This window comes from Typopeltis vanoorti, chromosome 15 (assembly GCF_054136105.1).
Source record: "Typopeltis vanoorti isolate ZY-2024b chromosome 15, IOZ_Tvanoo_1.0, whole genome shotgun sequence".
Classification (NCBI taxonomy): domain Eukaryota; kingdom Metazoa; phylum Arthropoda; class Arachnida; order Uropygi; family Thelyphonidae; genus Typopeltis; species Typopeltis vanoorti.
In genome coordinates this window covers 23,309,021-23,328,705 of record NC_143563.1, presented here as the reverse complement: position 1 = coordinate 23,328,705, position 19,685 = coordinate 23,309,021, and the positions used below count along the sequence as shown (strand labels likewise).

Genomic DNA, 19,685 nt, shown 5'->3' with positions numbered 1-19,685 from the left:
CTCAGCACCTTGTCATGGCTTTTCCAGATTTACTAAACTTAAGTATAGATCTTTACAGAATGCAGTACCTGTCACCCTCTCTCTCTCTCTCTCTCTGGGAATGCTCACTCAATTACTCACCCCCACCAAAGAATGTTCTCTTTATTTACCGGTATATTCATTTACTCAACTTTCAGGAAAAGTCATTTACTGTATTTCCCATCTTGCTGCATTATGAAAAATATGCTTCAAAGATTTCTAGTGTTGTCGCAAGGGATCCAAATAAAGTTGAGTCCATGCCTCCCAAACCAACATGATGGCGTTGCAAACATTCCAATAAATGACTGAACAGCATGACACATCAAGTAACATAAATGAAAGATGCCAAGAAATTATATTCTTGGTTTCATCCTCATCCAAGTGTAAGCAAACAAAGAGATAGTTAATTACAAAATAATAATTTTTGATATAGACTGCAGCTACAAAGCATACCCAATAAATAAGAATTATCTTATACTTAGTTCAAAGAAAATCTTTCAACATTAGGTGACATATTACCAGATATGCTTCAATGACTTCTGCTGCTATGAAGTTCTTTAAGTAGCTGAGATTTTGTGGCTTTTCTCCATAACCGAAAAGTTTTCAAAGGGTAAGGTGGGGGAGAGGTCCACCTCTGTTGATCCATTTCTTACTAAAGGAATTTGGCACTCAGGTAATTCCAAAACAGTAACAAAACATGGGGTGGTTTTCTGTTTTGCTTAAAGTAATCTAAGGCATGAATGCTTGGTGTCAACTCAAGAAACTTCTGTAACAGTTTCAGATATGATGTACAGTAGTTCCTTCTTATTAAAATGAAAATCCCACCCACATCAGATTGTAATTTATAGTACATCAGTAGTGGGGATTAGATATCTGAATGTTTTGCGAATGCTAGGAAAGCGAATAAGCTTAAAGTTTGATATGATAGACTCACCACATATGTTTATTATAATAAAATGTATAATTTTATAAAAATGACATAATGATCCAATCTTATTTGTTTTTAGTGAAAAACAGGGTGAATAAGAATCCTGCTGTGGATGTGATCATTTGCAATCTCTCTCTCTCTCTCTTCTCTCTCTCTCTCTCTCTCTCTCTCTCTCTATATATATATATATATATGTTAAAGATACCAAGCAATTTTAAACCTGGTTTTACTCCATTTTTCTCAAGTAAGCAAACAGACAAAAATGTCAAGTTTGTGCCTGCAAGTGATTGTTAGAAAAGTGTAAAGAAACAAAGTTATCCATATTATATGTTAAATAATTAATTACAAAATTATAATTTTTGATATAGAATGCAGCTACAAAGTATATCCAATAAATAAGAATTATCTTACACTTAGTTCAAACAGATCGATTACCTGCATTGGTTTAGGCAATGAAGATGGAAACACAAGTCCAGGACAATCACACAATTTGACTGTTGGAGTAAGGAATATAGTCTGAAAGTGTTTAGTATGACCTGGAGTTCTTGAAACACTAACAACCTGGGAGGGGTAAATAATAATAAATAATATAAATATGGTGAATATATACACATGTTTAAAGAGAAAATGTTTTACAACTAAAGAATGTGCAGCAATAACAAAAAAAATTTATTAGTCATTAAATTTTGAAAACTACCTAGTAGTTTGGCTAACTTACAAAGAACTGGTGACTTCATCAAGACTTAATAAACACCAAAAATATATAAATAGATAAGAAAATTATCTAAACACTGTTTAGAGTGACTTTTATACTGATTTTAAACTGTTTGCACACATTCTAAAAATACTCTCTGGGTATTTTTAGAATGAATTCTGTGTTCTTGTGGTTTAGACTATGTAGGATAGACAAGCATTGGATCTGAGGTGAGAAAGAAGGAACATATTGCAAATGTCAAGCATTAAAGAAAAGATAGATCTGGTATGGCAAATTATACTTATAATATTAACCATGTAGTTGATTGGAATGTTTCAACCATGCCTTATGTGGAAGAAAATTTTTATTCCAGACTTGAAAGATTCAGTTATGGTCATCCATTCAGATGGATCACTGAATAAAAACCAAGGACTAATATTACGTGACACATGGAAATTGCTTATTAAATCTTTTTAACATCACAGACTTTAACTTTGCTAACAATTACCTTCTGTCATTAACTGTAGCCAGTTAATGCATGCCTGACTTCACATGAACACATAACTTCATGTTTATGTGTTAGCAGATTTATTTATTTTTTTTGTAACAGTTTTTCAGTATTTAGACAACTCTGTTGTCTAATTATATATTTTCGATGATTATGAAGCCATCAGTTCTTTGTAGGTGCACAAAAAACTAGAAGGTGTAATTTTCAAATTTTTACAACTAATACATTTTCCTGTATAACTAAGAGGAGACCTTCACATAGCCTTTAGAGAAATAGGGAGAACCGACCAGGGCTTCTGACCTAATGTCCAATCCTCACTTTCTCGTGGTGCATCCTGTTGGGTACCTACCTGGATAGTGAATGAACGAGGATGGGCAGGCAATTTGGGAATTTGGAGCAGACCAAATTGTATTCTTATTGGCATAAACAAAAATACAAAATGATGGTACATCATGACAAAATTTCATGCCAGCTGGGGCATCGCCCGGTTAAACAAGACCCCCGTTGTTTTTGCCAGGAAACCAGGGCGAACAGGGAAAAGTCAGCTACTTTAACAAACCCTAAAACACATCCCAACTCAATATCACCAGAGTTGAAGATCGGTACTATCAACATAAGAAGCCTGAATAGCAAAGAAATGGAGCTAGCTGAGGAATTAGATAAGTACCAGATTGACTTAATAGGGGTGACTGAAATAAAAAAGACAAAAACAGGTGAGACCTTTCTGAGCAATAAATACAAAATGTTATATTCGGGCAATGACAACCAAGGAAAAGAAGGAGTAGCCATGGTATTCAACACTAAATACGAGGCTAATCTTCTTGAATGGCAAGCAGTTTCAAGTAGAGTAATGTGGGCAAATATCAGAATGGGGAACTGAACAATGAGACTTATTTGTGCCAATGGTCCCACAGAAGGTTCTACTAAGGTAGAAGTGGAGGAATTTTTTGAGGCTCTAGAGAAAGCTACTGACATAATGAAAAAGAAACAATTGCTCCTTGTTGGGGATCTATACAGCAGAGTAGGAAATGATTGTCAGACACACAAAAATATTTTGGGAAAATTTGGAGAAAAGCAAAGCTAATAATAATGGCAAATACCTGTTGGATTGCTGCTCAGATGGACTGGTTATTACTAACACCATGTTCCAACATAAAAATGTGCACAAATTCACGTGGAGAGAAGAGGCGAGGAATAAGAAAAGTCTCATTCACTATGTTATTGTTGATAGTGATGTTTTCTCCCTGGTGCAGGACACCAGAGTGTACAGAGGATTTGAAATTGGAAGTGATCACTATTTAGTCTTGAGCGGGATAAAATTGAATTTCATGTTGAAAAGAATAACATGTAAGAAAGTTTTAAAGTGAATAAAAGTTGAGCAGCTCTCAAATGTGAACTGTAGACTAAAATACACAAAGATTATTGAAGAAAAAATGAAAGAGTTTCAGAACAGGAACCAAACCTTGGAGATTCAGTAGCAAGCCTTGAAGAAAATTGATTGATTCAGCCAGAGAGACATGAGGTGAGGTTGTCTGCAAGGATAGAAAAATTAGAACTCCATGGTGGACACAGGAGGTTAAAGAGTCAGTGAAGGAAAAGAAGAAAGCATATCAAAAGTTCCTGGAAAATAAGTCAGTTTGTGCTCTTACAGAATACAGAGACAAATGTAAGAAAGCTAAACACTGTGTAAAACTAGCTAAACAAAAGCCATGGGAGGACTTTGGCAAGAACACAGAAAATAAATATCAAGAAGTTGGCAAAATATTCTGGAGGTTGTTGAAGAAGCTTAGAAATGGAGAAAAGAGTGCTGTAAAAGGAATTAGAGAGATATCATAAAGGTGATATGAAAACGCTAGAAAAGATATCTTTGAAGTATGGTGTAATTACTTTGAAAAATTGCTAAATCAAACAAGCAGTGATAGCACAGTGGTAAAAACACTCAACAGGCATACAGTCAGGAATACATATCCATACTTGAAGTAGAAAAAGTCATTAAAGGCTTGAAATGTGGAAAGGCAGCAGGAGTAGATGACATTCGACCAGAAATGCTGAAGTATGGTGGTATAAAAGTCTCTTACAGTGGCTGCACTGCAAGGCCTGGAGAGAGGGACAAATTCCTGATGTTTGGAGTAGAGCTCTCATAGTACCCATATATAAAAAGGGAAATAAAACTGAATGTGAGAATTACAGAGGTATTTCCCTACTGAGTGTTCCTGGTAAGATTTATGAGAAACTGTTGAGAAGAATTATGGAAGAAAAGCTTGGTGAAGAACAAGCTGGATTCAGGCCAACTAGAGGCTGTCAGGATCAGATCTTCACTTTACGACAGTTGAGAAATCATAGAATATAACAAAGATCTGTATTTAAGCTTTGTCGATCTGGAAAAGGCATATGACAAGGTGCCAAGAGAGAAGCAAGACACTACAGTTAATGGGGCATTATATCAAGCAATACTTAGTCTTTATTTGAGTTGTAAGTCAGCAGTTAGAATTGTAGGAAGTACAATGTTAAATGTTAACATTAAAGGTTTAATGTTAAATCTGGTGTCAGACAAGGATGCACATTATACCCTTTGTTATTCAATATGATATCAAAATTGGAGATGTTAATGTCAGCTCTTTGCTTTATGCAGACGATGTTATACTTCTAAATAAATCCGCTACCAGTCTGCAAAATTCCCTGACTAAATTGAATAACTGTTGTAATAGATATGGTAAAACAAGTAAAACATTTCAGCTACTTAGGCACGGTTTTTTAGTGAAGATGGTAAATTTAATATGGAAATAGACAACAGAATCAACAACGCTAGTATGGTAGGAAGTCAACTGAATAAATTCATGTGGAATAAGAGAGAAATTAGTCGGAACACTAAATTAGACAGTGTTCAAACCAGTCTTAACTTATGGATCTGAGAACTGGGTCAGAAGTAAAACACTTGACCAAAGACTAGAGACCGCAGATATGAGAGTCCTGAGAAAGATTAGAGGCGTGAACAGATGCCATCAACGGCAATATCATATTAAAAAACGAGGATATTAGGAAAGAACTTGACATTGTCAGCATACAGGAATGTGTTAGTAGAGCTAATCTCAGGTGGTATGGTCACTTAAACAGAATGGGCGAGGAAAGATTAGCAAAAAAAGTGTTCTCTGCCAGGTTGGCAGCAAAACGTCCCAGAGGAAGACCAAGATATAGGTGGATTGATACAGTACAAAGTGCCTTACACGATAGAAATATAAGATCTGATAATGTTGTAGTCTTGACAATTAACAGACTGATTTGGAGGAAAATTGTAGATAGGAAGTTAGTAAGATGTAAATTTTTCAAGTAGTACTGTCATATCCTGTACACCCCTTGAGGGTACATGGCAGGAATTTGATGATGATAAATTTTCCTTATTATTACTGAATAAACACATTTTGATAAATAGTTTATTTAAACACATTTTAAATGAAGAAGCTGATATGATCAATAATGGAATTAAACATTTATTTATTTTATTATTATTTTTTTTAATTTTCATAGAAGTATTAACCATCCAACATCAAAAATACAACTGAATTTATCACTAAGTCTGAAATATCCATCATAACAAATCTGATATGGTGGTCAGCTCTGAGGTAGTATCTATTGTCACAGAAATGTGTGAAAAACTTTGTGGGAAAAAATTTGTGACATTAATTATCAGAGATTTTGCAGTTACTTTCTCAAGCTTTTTCTAATGATATAATAAAAATAATTTAATTCACCATTCACAGATATTTCACATGGAAGATCAAGACAATGCAGGGCACAGTAACAGGCTCTGCTATCACTGCCATTAGCAATTATCCTAATGGGACACTATTCACTCCTCAAAGTGAATAGCTGCTCTTCAGATTTTCAAAATTCTATGAATGATTTGTTTTGGTCACACAATGACATCACTAACCCCAGTTGGAGAGAGTGACCCAGTGGTTTTGACATGGAAAATGAATAGACATGCAGGAGTATCAAAGAAAAGGGAAAATATGTGGAATTATAAGGTGGGTGATTATAATAGTCTTAGATATCAACTTGGGGCAGTTTCCATGGAGGGCAGAATTGGAAGGCCATGATTAGTGCTTGGGAAATGGTGAAGGAATATTTGTTAGCAGCAATAGTAAGCTATATTACGAGTGAAGAAGCAGACACAATTTAGTGTAAAGTGGATGACAAACAATATCAAACAGGAACTGCAGGTGAAAATTAGATTATGGAAGAGATATAAGGAGAGGAGTGGAGAGCAGATGCATGAAGAACATAGATTCAGGCCAGGAGAATGCCTAGTATGGTGAGGAAGGCAAAAACTAGAATATGAGAAGAGATTGGCACTAAGATGCAAAGAAAATCCTAGGGAAATTTTTAGCTATATGGCCAGTAGGAGGAGAAATGATTGTGGAAGAATGACATTGTGGATTAAAAATGGGAATACAGTGACTGATGCAGAGGACATAATGGAGTTGTGCAATAAGTTGTGCAATAATGGAGTATTTCATCCTGGAGAAGGTTTTAATAGAGAGGGGTAGGGCAGGTTTAAGGTTTATAGATGCAGGAAGAGAGTGTGTTCCAAATACTGATTACTCTGGATGTCAATAATGCAGTGGGACTGGATGGTATTTCACCACAGGCATTCAAAGGAGCTGTCAAAGGAACTGACAGTTCCTTTGACCTGGCTTTTCAATAAAAGTCTGGCTACAGGAAAAGTACCCAAAGAATGGGAATGGAAGGGAAGGTAAGATAGTGCCATTGCATAAAGGCAGTAGCAGACCGGAAGTGTCTAATTATAGGCCAATTTGTGTGTCATCAGTAGTTGTTAAGGTCTTGGAGAAATTAGTGAGGGACTATATACAGCATTGGGCAGATGAGGGTAATGTTATCAGTGAGAATCAACATGGATTTGTTAAATGGTGCTCTTGCTTAAGTAATATGATTGCTTTTTATAATAAAGTGACAAGAGCAGTAGATGAGGGAAAGGCATACACTGCCATTTTTTTGGATTTTGCAAAAGCATCTGGGGTTGATGATTGATAGAAACCTGAAATTCAAGGAACATATTGCAATGGTGGTGAAGGTAACACAGAGGATTGCTGCAATAATGAGAAGGACACTGACCTGCAGAGATAGAAGAGTTATCATTCCATTGTATAAGACCCTGATCAGACTACACTTAGACTATTGTTCTCAAATTTGGTCCCCAGGATTTGAAGGGGATAAATTAACTGGAAAGGGTGCAGAGGCGGATTACAAAGATGGTTTCAGGACTGTACAATGTTAGTTATGAGGATTGGCTGAGGGAATGTGGACTGCAGAGTTTAGATAGAAGGAGAGGTGATATGATCAAGACTTTTAAACTGTTGAGAGGCAGTAACAGGGTGGACACTGGTCAGTTCTCTCACCAGGTGGAGCAGTGGAAAGGAGCGATGACAAGGAGCCATCCCTAGAAAGTATGAAAGGAAGCTGTGAGCAAGAGGGTGAGGAGTGATTTCTTTGCATGGAGAGTGGTGGACCATGGAATGCATTGCCTGATAGAGTGATGAGAGCAAGAATGGTCAATGAGGTTAAGGATTGGTATGATAGACTTTGTGTTTTCTAGGAAGGACCTCCTGCAATGAGTCTCTTGACTACATGGAGGCTTGAATAATAATAATAATTCAGTAAGGATCAAGCTGACGACATACCTCAGAATGTTTTGACAGAAGTGCAGTGTAAAATGAAGTCAGGGATATTGGAACATATGAACTCCATAAATGAATGTATAAGACTACCACCATTAAAAGCTTTACATAAATCTAAGCTAAAACAGCTCCTCTTAGATGCAAATGCTGTGATTAAAACCAACAGCATAAAGGAAACAAATCATCTCCTATACAGCACAGCCTATATCATTACAGTGAATCTTGGTTGCAAACCGCAAGAGCAAAAACCAAGGATGAAACAATCTGCAATCTGGAAAATCCGGTTGGAATGAAAAGTCAACAAACTTTGAGCTGATTTAAGCAACTTACAGAGTTTTAAAGAAGCACAGCTGAAAAATAATAACATCAGAAACAAAATGATTAACACACATAATTTGGCCAACAAAACAATTGCTGAAGTTACTGAAGAGCTAAAACAAAGAATTATAGCGACTGCACAGAAAATTAAAAGACATGAAGCAAGAATAAACCAATATGTGCAAAATATGCAATTTCGACAGAACCAACGTCAGTTCTTTCAGTCTTTCCAGAGAAATACAAATGCAAACAATCATTCATCACAAAAAGAAGAAACACTCAAATTTTTGAAGACAATCTGGGATAATCCTATTGAACACAATAAAGATGCCTCATGGATTAAGGATATAGAATCAGAAATGAAACAAAAACTAATGCAAAATGTCATTATCACTAAAGAAATGGTCAGCGCACAAGCTAGAAAATTAAAAAACTGGAGGGCACTTGGCAAAGATGAACTACATTGATTTTGGTTAAAGCATCTAACCAGTCTACATAATCAAATGGCAGAACAATTTAATTATTTGTTGCAGTCAGGCTCAGTGGAAGACTGGATGATATCTGGGCACACTTTTCTTTTCATGAAAAATAAAGATAAGGGTGGAGACCCAAGTAACTATCGCCCAATAACATGCCTACCATAGGTGCTGTTGGCAACTATGCTTAAGCTCTTCACTACAATCATAGAAAATTCCATATACCACTGCTTATCAGATAATCAGATTTATCCGATTGAACAAAAAGGCAATTTTAAAAATCCAGAGGAACAAAAGACCAGATCCTTATTAATAAAATGATTCTCAGAAATTCAAAAAGATGAAAAACTAACTTAAACATTGCATGGATAGATTATAAGAAATCATTCAATTCCCTCCCACACTCCTGGATCCTAAAATCACTACAGATATTTGGAATAAGCAAAAACATACATTCGTTTCTGGTTGCTGCTATGAAATCATGGAAAACAACTTTAATAGTGAATAATGAACGATTCGGAGATATCATGCATTAAATGTGGAATTTTCCAAGGTGATTCCTTGTCACCATTGCTCTTTAATATTTCTTTGATACCTTTATCTATGATTCTGAACAGAACAAAACAAAACTATGATATGAAATTCCTAAATGTAATATTAAAATTTCCCATCTATTGTATATGGATGACTTGAAGTTATATGGAAAATCGGCCCAGCAAATAGACTCTTTACTGAACACAGTTCGTATTTTCAGTCACAACATCAAAATAGAATTTCGTTTAGATAAATGCACAATTTTATTTATTAAACAAGGAAAAATTAATGACACTAGCAATTTTAATTTCGTTCAAGCAAAATATATAAAAGCAATTTCAGCTGATGAACACTATAAATACCTAGAAATATTAGAGGCCAGTAACATTCTCCACTCAAAAGTTAAACAACAGGCGGCAGCAGAATATACCAAAAGAGTTAGAAATATTCTGAAAACAAAACTAAATGGATTAAACACAATTAGAGCAATGAATTCTTGAGCTATACCAGTGATCCATTACACAGCTGGCATAATAGACTGGAGAAAAGAAGACCTGTACAAACTGGACCGCAAAACTAGAAAGCTAATGACTATGCATAATGCATTACATCCATGAAGTGATGTTGACCGGTTGTACCTACCAAGGAGAATAGGTGGTGGGGGGTCTGCTGCAAGTGAGACAAACTGTGGAGGAAGAAGAAATTAGCTTAAAAAAAAGTTACATCCACAATAGCTCTGAGCAAATGCTTCTAGCAGTTACACAAGAGGGTCTTCTGAAAGCAACATGAAACAAATGCGATTACAAAAAGGAACAGCAAATTAATCAATATGTGCGCTGGAAAAATAAGCCTTTGCATGGCCAATTTTTTAGAGATACTGAGGACAAAATTGACGTGAACAAGATGTGGCAATGGCTACAATATGGACACATTAAAAAAGAAACAGAAGGATTTATTCTAGCAGCTTAAGAACAGGCATTATGAACTAATGCAATGAAAGCAAAAATTTTGAACAGCAATAATAACAGCAAATGCAGATTATGCGATCAGAAAGATGAGACTGTAAAACAGCTCGGTGTCTGCAGCAAGATTGCTCAAACTGACTATAAATACTGCCATGATCAAGTGGCCAAAATAATTCATTGGCACATATGCAAAAAATATGGCTTTCCTACATCTGCTAATTGGTGGCAGCATAAAATAGAGACAGTAGTGGAAAATTAAACAGTAAAAATTCTCTGGGACTTTCGAATACAAACTGATTGGCATTTGAAACACAACAGACCTGACATCACAATTATTGAACATCGACAAGTTTGGATTATCGATATCGCAGTACCCAGTGATAACAACATTAACAACAAAGAACTGAAAAAAATTACTAAATATCGAGATCTGGCAATCGAAGTTGGCAGGTTGTGGGTTAAACACACTAAAGTTATCCCAATAGTTATCGGTGCACTTGGTGCAATTTCAAAGAAGCTATCCAACTATTTCCAGCAATTAAACATCAACGAAGTGACCCCATATGATCTACAAAAAACAGCATTACTTGGAAAAGTCCATATTTTACGATGCTACTTGACAGACTATTCTTAGATTCCTGGGTAAAATCTGAATTGCTCTGTATCACCAGTCAAATTGTTGTTTAAATCTTGTTTTGACTGCGTATCAATTATGTGAATAAATAATAATGAGATTTGTTTTTAATGTAAATTCCACCCATGAACAGATGTACATGTACAGTAAATTCATTAGTATTGGTACCATGGATGGACTAAAGGTTAAATAATTTGTAAACCCTGCACTAGAAAACCAAACATGGAACTTTTTTTTCAAGTCACTTCAAAACACCAATAAATGGGATAGTCTCACAATGGGTGATGAAATTCATTTACGAACTAAAGTTGAATCAGTTGGATTGAATTAGAATTTATTCAAGTTTTAATAAAAACAGAATAATCCATATCTTAGAATTAAATTTACAACTGAAAAAGAGAAACTGGCAATGCCCGTTTTTTTTTTCTTAAGTAGAAAAACATCTTTCTACTGGACATAATTACACTGAATTCATAGATGATATAAATTACGCATCACTTTTCTTGAAAATACAATTCGCTCTCACCACCATAGCAAACTTACAAAGTAAATAATTCCACTTATAAGAATAAGCCAGCATAACTAAATAACAAATAACAAAAGAATAATGTGTTAAATTTATTTATCATAAAATTTTTGCTCTAGTATCCAGAGCAGTCTTCAGTATGAATTTTAAATTAAACAAGTAAAACAGACACAACTGGAAGATTTAATAATGAAAATGTGGGAGCTACACACACAAATAACATAGTGGAATAGTCTAAAATACATTAATGTCCTAACATAATATAAAAACCAGATATATATTATTTAAAACTTTGTCATAGGCTGGGATGTGTGAAAAAGAACTATTTCCTATTCCCATACCTTCAAATCTGATAAAGCTTGCTGTGACAAGTAGAATGTATATACATACATCTTCAAGGTTGTGGGGGCAAGCTGCAAGAGGAACTTCCAATGGTCACGATCCTCTGCCACCAATCTCAGCTGTTCTGGTGGGATTCCCAAATGTGTCCATCCAAGGTTTTGGATATAATCTATCCAGCGAATCCTTGGCCTTCCATGTGGCCTCCCACCCTCTGGCTTGGCAAAGAGGGCCTGCTGAGGGAGCCTCTCTTGTGGCATTCTGACCAGGTGTCCATACCAATGTAACTGTGATCTCTCAACACGGAAAAGCAGCGATTGAGTATTGAGGATTTCCCGAATTGCAGAACTTCTGACTCTGTCGAGTCTTGTCAGCCCCATAACCCCTCAAAGGAACCTCATTTCAGCTGCTTGGATTTGTGTCCGCATTCTTTCAGTCATTACCCAACTCTCATGACCATAGGTGAGGATGGGGACAGACTGTATTGAAGACAGCCAGCTTTGCCTTCTGGCTTAACTCCTGCTTCAATACTACTGAACGGCCAAGCTCCCGCAATATTGAGCTCGCTAAGCCAGTTCGAGTATCTAGCTCTACGTCCCATTTTCCATCATTCGTGAATATGGACCCAAGGTATTTAAATAAAAGAATGTATATATAGGCTGATGATTTCACACTAATTGCCTGAGGGATGATTTGATCGTGTTTCGCTCGGACTTTTGATGAGATCAGATGTGTTATTTTAGATTAAGCCTGTTTAGATTTTATTAAAGGCTTTTCATGAATCTCACATTGCCCTGGAGCTGACACAGTTTGATTCCTACTGTCTTCCCCTCTGCATGAAAAATGCACGAGGTCTGAAAGCCGTGTAGGCCCCACCATCAATGAGAACCAGTGGTGAATTTGTGGTTATTTAGGGAGGTAGGCTTTCATCCTGTGGCCAAGTGAATTCTCGACACTCCTTCCCCATTTATTAGAGTATTATTATTATTACGAGCAGCTCCAAGAGTCTTTAGACTCATCGAGGGAGGCCCAACATCATGTCAAGAACAACTATTCAACATTCACACAGTATCTATCATACTTCTCCTTGAACTCATTTACAGTCATGGCACCCACAACAGACTTTGGCAGCCTATTCCAATCATTTACCACTCTCCAAGTAAAAATCCTAGCTCTAACACCCTTGCTAACCATGCTCTTACACACTTCCATGGATGGCCCCTAGTCCTCCCACTACCAGTCCTATTCTCAAAAATATCTTCTGAATTAATCTTATAGAAACCCTTCAGTAATTTGAATGTCTCAATCATATCACCCCTTTTCTGCCTATCAACCAATTTCTGCAGCCCACAAATCTCCAACCTGTTCTGATAAGGTTCATTCCATAGTCCTGCTATTATCTTGGTCACTCGTCTCTGGATCCTCTTCACCTCCTCCCCATCGAGAAGAAACTCTGGCGCCCATATCTGGGCACAGTAGTCTAGATGGGATCTTATCAAGGTTCAATACAGAGGAACAATAACCTGTTTGTTTCTGCTCGTTAAAGTGTTTTTCAGCAACCAAGTAATTTGATGAGCTGATTTTGCCACTTTTGCGATGCGTCCCCTAAACTTCAACTCCCTATCCACCAACACTCCCAAATTCCTGGCCTCGTGAATCTCCTGGAGTACAGTTCCACCAATGTGATATACTGCTGCTAATCTTTTCACCCCAAAATACAAAACCTTACATTTTTCCACATTAAATTGACATCCATTCTCTATAGCCCAGTCGTCCAAACTATCCAAATCATCCTGCAAAATTTGGACATCATAAGCATTCACTATTGCTCTACCTAACTTTGCATCATCCACAAACAGATGCACAGTTCCTCTCAGATCCTTTCCTATATCGTTAATGAACAAATTAAACAGTAGTGGTCCAAGAACAGCACTCTGCGGCACACCACCACTAGTCACAGGCCATCTTTTGGACTCTACTCCTGAATAAACTACTCTCTGATATCTCTCCATCAACCACCCACCTATCCATCTCACCAACCCTATATCCATTCTCATATGCTGCAGTTTACTTATTAGAATTCCATGTGGTATCCTATCAAAGGCTTTAGCAAGGTCCAGTAGAATCACTGTAAACCCGTTAACCCTTATCCAGTTCAGCCGTCACTGTGTTATAGAATGTGAGCAAGTTACTAAGGCATGATCTACCCTTCACAAAACTATGCTGTCCCACATAGAGTATCCCATTTTCATCTATCCAATCTTGTATTTTCCTCTTGACTATTTTCTCCAAGACCTTGACAACAATTCCTGATATGCTGATCGGCTGGTAATTTTCAACAGTAGTCTTGTAACCTCCTTTATGCAGTGGAATTATTTTCCCCTCTTTCCACCCCCTTGGGACTAACCCAGACCCGAGACTCAAATTAAATAAAATGGTCAAAGAAACTGACAATTCTTTAGCCGCTTCTCGTATGACACGAGCTGGTATACCATCCAATCCCGCAGATGAATTGACATTGAGGTTTTGTAATAGACTATTCACCTTCACTTCATTCACCACAATTCCCATATAAAATGTTTGTTTTTCCATTTCTGCAATGTCACCACATGGATGATATACTCTTGCAAAGTGCTCACTCAGTAATTTTACTATATCAACTGATTCGGCAGTTACCTCCCTACCATCGGCATTCTTTAAAATCAATCTGCCGCATACATTTTTTCTTTTAGTTGCAACATATCATAAAAACTGTTTGGGATTCTCTTTAGCCTGCATGGCTAAAGAGAATCATAATCTTTCATAATTCTTTCATAATCTGCTTTTGATTTTCTTACTACACTTGTTACCCTTCTGGCCTGGGCTTTATACCGTTCATGTGCCTGCAGGTCACTTTTCTCCTTAAATTCTCTGAATAGGTGTTTCTTTTTTTTCAGCTCAAGCTTAATGGTGTTATTCATCCATGTAATCCCTATTTGCTTTATTATTCGGACTCTAGGTATACAGTCAGCCATTGCCTCCTGCAAACACTTCTTAACTGCCTCCCATGAGCTATCAACTTCTAGCCCTATCAGTTGTACATGCCATGGCATTGAACCAATCAAACTCCTAAGCTTGTCATACTTACGAAGCATGATAATTCCACATCTTTAGCCACCTCCCAAGTCAAGACCCTATGATCACTCTCACCAATTGGTGGTAATGTGGTTGTATTCGTTACAGCCAAATCCTCGGATGCAATTACTAGGTCAAGCACTCTTTGACCCCCTAGTATTTTCCATTACATGCAGTCACAGATAGTTATCCCTTAATAACCGCATAAAATCCAATTCCTTCCTCCCGTGTGTGTTCTCCTCACTCCAATCGATGCTACATAGTTGAAATCTCCCATAATAATTACCCTCCTTCCACTCATTTCTTCTATTTGCTTGTGCATACTATCTCCGCAATCTTTTCCATCACCTGGTCTATAGCAGCACCCAATTGTATATTTTGTTCTGCTAGCCACAATCTTACACCAAATGGCCTCAAATGTGCTCTTTTCTCTATCCTGCAATTCGACTTCTATTCTCTTTGGCTGCAGCTCATCAGCTATCATCGATAATACTCCCCCCACACCCAATTTTATTCTCCCTGTCATTCCTGAACACACTATACCCATCACATTCAATCCCACTAGCTATATCATCTTCAGTCAGCCATGTTTCACTAATGCCAATAACCTGTGGTCTGGAAGTGCCAACCAAGGCCAAAAATTCTTCCTTCTTGTTCCTAATACTCCTAGCATTAGTGTACATGAATTGCAGACCCCCGTTAGCCGCATCCCTACCTTGATGCCTTATACTAACTATTCCATTCTGATTTGTTGTCCTTATTCGCTCGGGAATATTATACTCATTCATACGCTCAACTGCCTCCCTAAGGTCTGCATATCTACTCCCCCCCCCCTTAATAAATCTAGTGTCCCTGATTCTGCACATCCACTTCATTCAACAACACTTTTTGAATGAAGTGGATGTGCTTTTTCAAATGCAAACCATCCATCTTATATAGATCCTTTCGCCCATCGAACTCATTCCACACGTCCACAAATTCCGCACCACTCATTCTGCATAACCCACGCATAAAGTCATTTGCAATTATGGTCCTCCTCCTAAATTCTTCACTGTCATACCACAGCAAAAGACTAATCATCCTAACTCTCTCACTCTTTTCTTTTGCTACCTCAAACAATTCATTCAGGTCCTTTATCATTTCCATTTTATCTCCTTTCAAATCATTAGTACCTGCCACCACTATCATTTCTTTCACCCTTTGCTTTTGCTCTCTAATAGACTCACTTACGTCCTTAATGGTCGCACCAGGTTGGTATGATTTTGTCAAATTCTCTACTATCACAACTCGTACTATCGAATCTCCATACAGCACTTGCTCCTTCGTTTTGTTTACGTTCACAATCATACTCTTATTTTTCCTATCATACTTTTTATTATTGGCTGGTACACTCGGTAGACATTTGTGCATACGCTCCAGCTGCCGCTTTGCTCTATGTATCGCTCCGCTCAACAACGCGATCTCACTCATTGCATCTATCTCATCTTTTTTATTTTCTGTTAAACCATTAATTTGCTCTGTATTAATACCATCATTCACAATTTCTACATTCACGACCTCACAGTTCTATGGTACAACCTCGCAATTTCTTATCATATTGCTATTTTCTACATTCTGAAATTTGACAAAAATATCACACTCACGACCTGAAATACACTTTAATTCCTCATTTTCCTTACATTTTCTACACACATTCACTCCATTATCATCATCTAACCATACTCCAACCGCTCTCCGCAAAGCGTACATTTCACAGATAGTACATTGAATAATCTCCTTTATATTACAGTTATTGAACAAAGATAGCGAACCATTATTACTAGCCGCCATTTTCCTTCTTACCTGAGCCATGTGCATGCTTCTATCGTATTTTATCAAAATTAATAATTGAAACACCAAAAACACACAAACAGACACACTAAGATACAAAAAGCAAACAAAACTACATAATATTCAAGCAAAATTGTCAATGATAACTTAAAATAACACCTATCTTATCAGGAGCTCTCAACAAACATTACAGACTAAACTAAAGTATTTTAAACTAAAGTACTGATTTGCTAGTAGACACATTTGTGTGTCTACAGGACTTAGCTGGAAGATTGTAAGACCTTCGAGATTTGCTAGTAGAGCCTCCAAAGTCTACAGGATTATCTATAGACACTGGAATATTCTCCAACAATATACGGAGAACAAAAATGGAAAACATAAAAGACATCGAGGACACCATTCAAAATCTAAACAGAGATCTGCCACTTGACATTCTTAAATTTACCTTAAAGAAATTTGAGGCAGAATGGCCCAGCTTCCTGAATATCTACACTCAGGTTAATGACACGGAAGAAGGTGATGTGGACACTGAAAGGGACTTCACACCTGTTCTACCACCAAAGACTCCCCGACAATATGATTGTTCTCAGGAGGAACAATCAAACAAAAGGCGAAGAACACCTGAAGATCATATGGAAGAGGATGTAGCAACAACACACATGATACCCAACACATGAAAAGAAGAGGTCCCTCCAGTTATCCTCCGCTCCGAGACAAAGAGAAGTGGATCTCAGTCTCAAGGTCCCTAGGAGAGCAAAACATCAACTTCTCCAGGGTCAGAAATACAGATGACGGGTGTAAAGATTCATCCTGCTACTGCCTCAGATTATCGTAAGATGACAAAAATGCTGCACAACTCCAAATTTCCCTTAAATACCTTCGCACTTGCAAGTGAGAAAAATCTTAAAGTGGTGCTTAGAGGTGTTGCTGAGAAAATACTGCCACCTCATCAGTCAAGGACTGACCCCATTTAAAGTCAACAGAACGCTAAGATCTGACAAAAGGTCAATGCTGCTGGTGTTGGTTGAAATCAGTAACACACAGAAAATGATATATGAAGTGACAGATATTTGCAGGTGCAAAATTACAACCAAGCCTCTAAGGAAGAAGGCATCGGCAGGGCAATGCCATAGATGCCAGAAGTTCGGGCACGTTCAAAAGTTGTCCAGAGCACCATACAGATGTCGGAAATGTTTAGAGGGACACCAGCCGAACACCTGCACCAAGCCAATATCTACACCTGCCTGTTGTGCTAACTGTAGAGGACCACATCCTGCCAATTACAAGTGGTGCCTCTTCCACCCAAAAAATCATGGGTGAGCAAGAGTGAACCCTGCTCCACCATTCAATGACACCATAAGCAACCAAGCAGGTTGCCCTCCTATTCGAAATATCGCACCTTCAACAGCACAGGAAGGTACGTGACCTTCATCCATGACCAAAACATACGCAGAGGAGGCACAAACTCGAATTCCTTCATATGAAGAGCAAACAAGCTCCAACTTAACATCAGTTCTAACTGCTTCACTTGCCACCATGCTGTAGGAATTCAGCAAAGTAAGCCCCTCACCATCTTCCAAAAAGGAATTCTATCTAGAAACCGAATCCAATCCATATTGACAACTCCCTACAATGTATAAAAAATTCAAACCAGACTCACTCGTGATTATAGCATGGAATGCTAATGGCCTGACAAATAAAATTCTGGAACTGCAAGAGTTTGCAAACAGATATAATCTGGGCATAATCTTGATCAGTGAATCACACCTCAGACCATCTAACAACCCAATATTAAGAAGATATATACTATATAGGACAGACAGACTTACCTCTAGTGGTGGTGGCAGAGCCATTTTTATCAAAAATTATTTAAGCCACAATGTTTTAACCAACCCTCAAACTTTGAACCTTGAAGTGACATGTGTGAAGGTGCACACCAACAACATAGGTAGACTTAAAATCTATGCAGTGTACAATCTTTCCAGCATTCCACTATTGACATTGGATTTAGACTCCATTCCCGACTCCACGGATTCCTTAATTATAGAAGAAGATCTCAACTCCAAAGGACATACTTTATTTAACTACACGTCATTCAACTCTTTAATAGTAGCTGGACCTACCAAGCCCACCCACTACCACCTATCAGGAAGTTCGAATGTACTAGACATAATCATCCTCAAAAAAAAAATCAAATTTCAATATCAGCTGGAGACATTAGAAGAGCATACTTCAGATCATAACCCCATCCAGCTCAAAGACATAGCTGTAAGCAACCTTATTCTTTGAGTGCCATCTCCTATCAGAAGTTGGCGACCACCTTGGCAAATTTTGAGCGATTCTCAGCCACTCTGAGCAGTCTCTCAGAGTTCATGCCAGTCCACTGTCTGATGTCTGCCAGCCAAAATTTTCTTAATCTTCCTTGTCCTCTTCTTCCATTTATCTTCCCTTTTATAATCAATTAAAGTATCTTATATTTTTCATTATGAAGTATGTGACCAAGATATACAGTTTTCCTTCTTTTTATGGTATCTAAAAGTTCATGTGATTATCCCATTTGTTCCAGTACTTCCTGATTGGATGTTTTTGTTGTCCATGGGATTTTTAGCATTCATCTGTATAACCACATCTCAAAGACTTCAAGTCTTTTTATTAATGTTGTCTTCAAGGTCCAATTTCTGCACAGTACAGCAGTACAGTGCAGAAACAATCTAACAAGCAGCCTAACAAGACAAATTAACACAGCCATAGCATCAGTCACGCAAACCACTGTCTTCCACTTGTCCAGTCGGATTACAGAAGAAATTATGGACCTGATGAGGGCTAGAAACAAAGCCAGAAAGCGATATCACAACATGAGAGCCCCGCTAGACAAAACAATCGTAAACAACTTGAACAGACAGGTTCGAGAAGCTGGCCAGAAACACAGGAATTCAGAATTGGAATCTAAACTTATGGAAATCAACACAGAAGATAACTCCATCTGGAAATTTCTGAAAACTCTATGTACCAAAAGACAATCCTTTCTCCTAGACTAAACATGGAATGTTTAGTAAGGCTAAACATGGAAATTTAGTAAGGCTAAGCATAGAAAGACTAAACATG

At 37.4% G+C, this 19,685-nt stretch overlaps 1 protein-coding gene across 2 annotated transcripts in view; it reads right to left on the bottom strand.

The window, feature by feature from the left end:
- Ns4 (Nucleostemin 4) overlaps nucleotides 1-19,685 on the bottom strand; it is a 186,507-nt gene that overhangs the window by 33,305 nt on the left and 133,517 nt on the right. For both annotated transcript variants that reach the window (XM_090404747.1, XM_090404748.1), the window contains one exon: nucleotides 1,382-1,507. In XM_090404747.1, coding sequence (XP_090260873.1) covers nucleotides 1,382-1,507 — 126 coding nt within the window. The remainder of the gene's footprint in view (nucleotides 1-1,381; nucleotides 1,508-19,685) is intronic.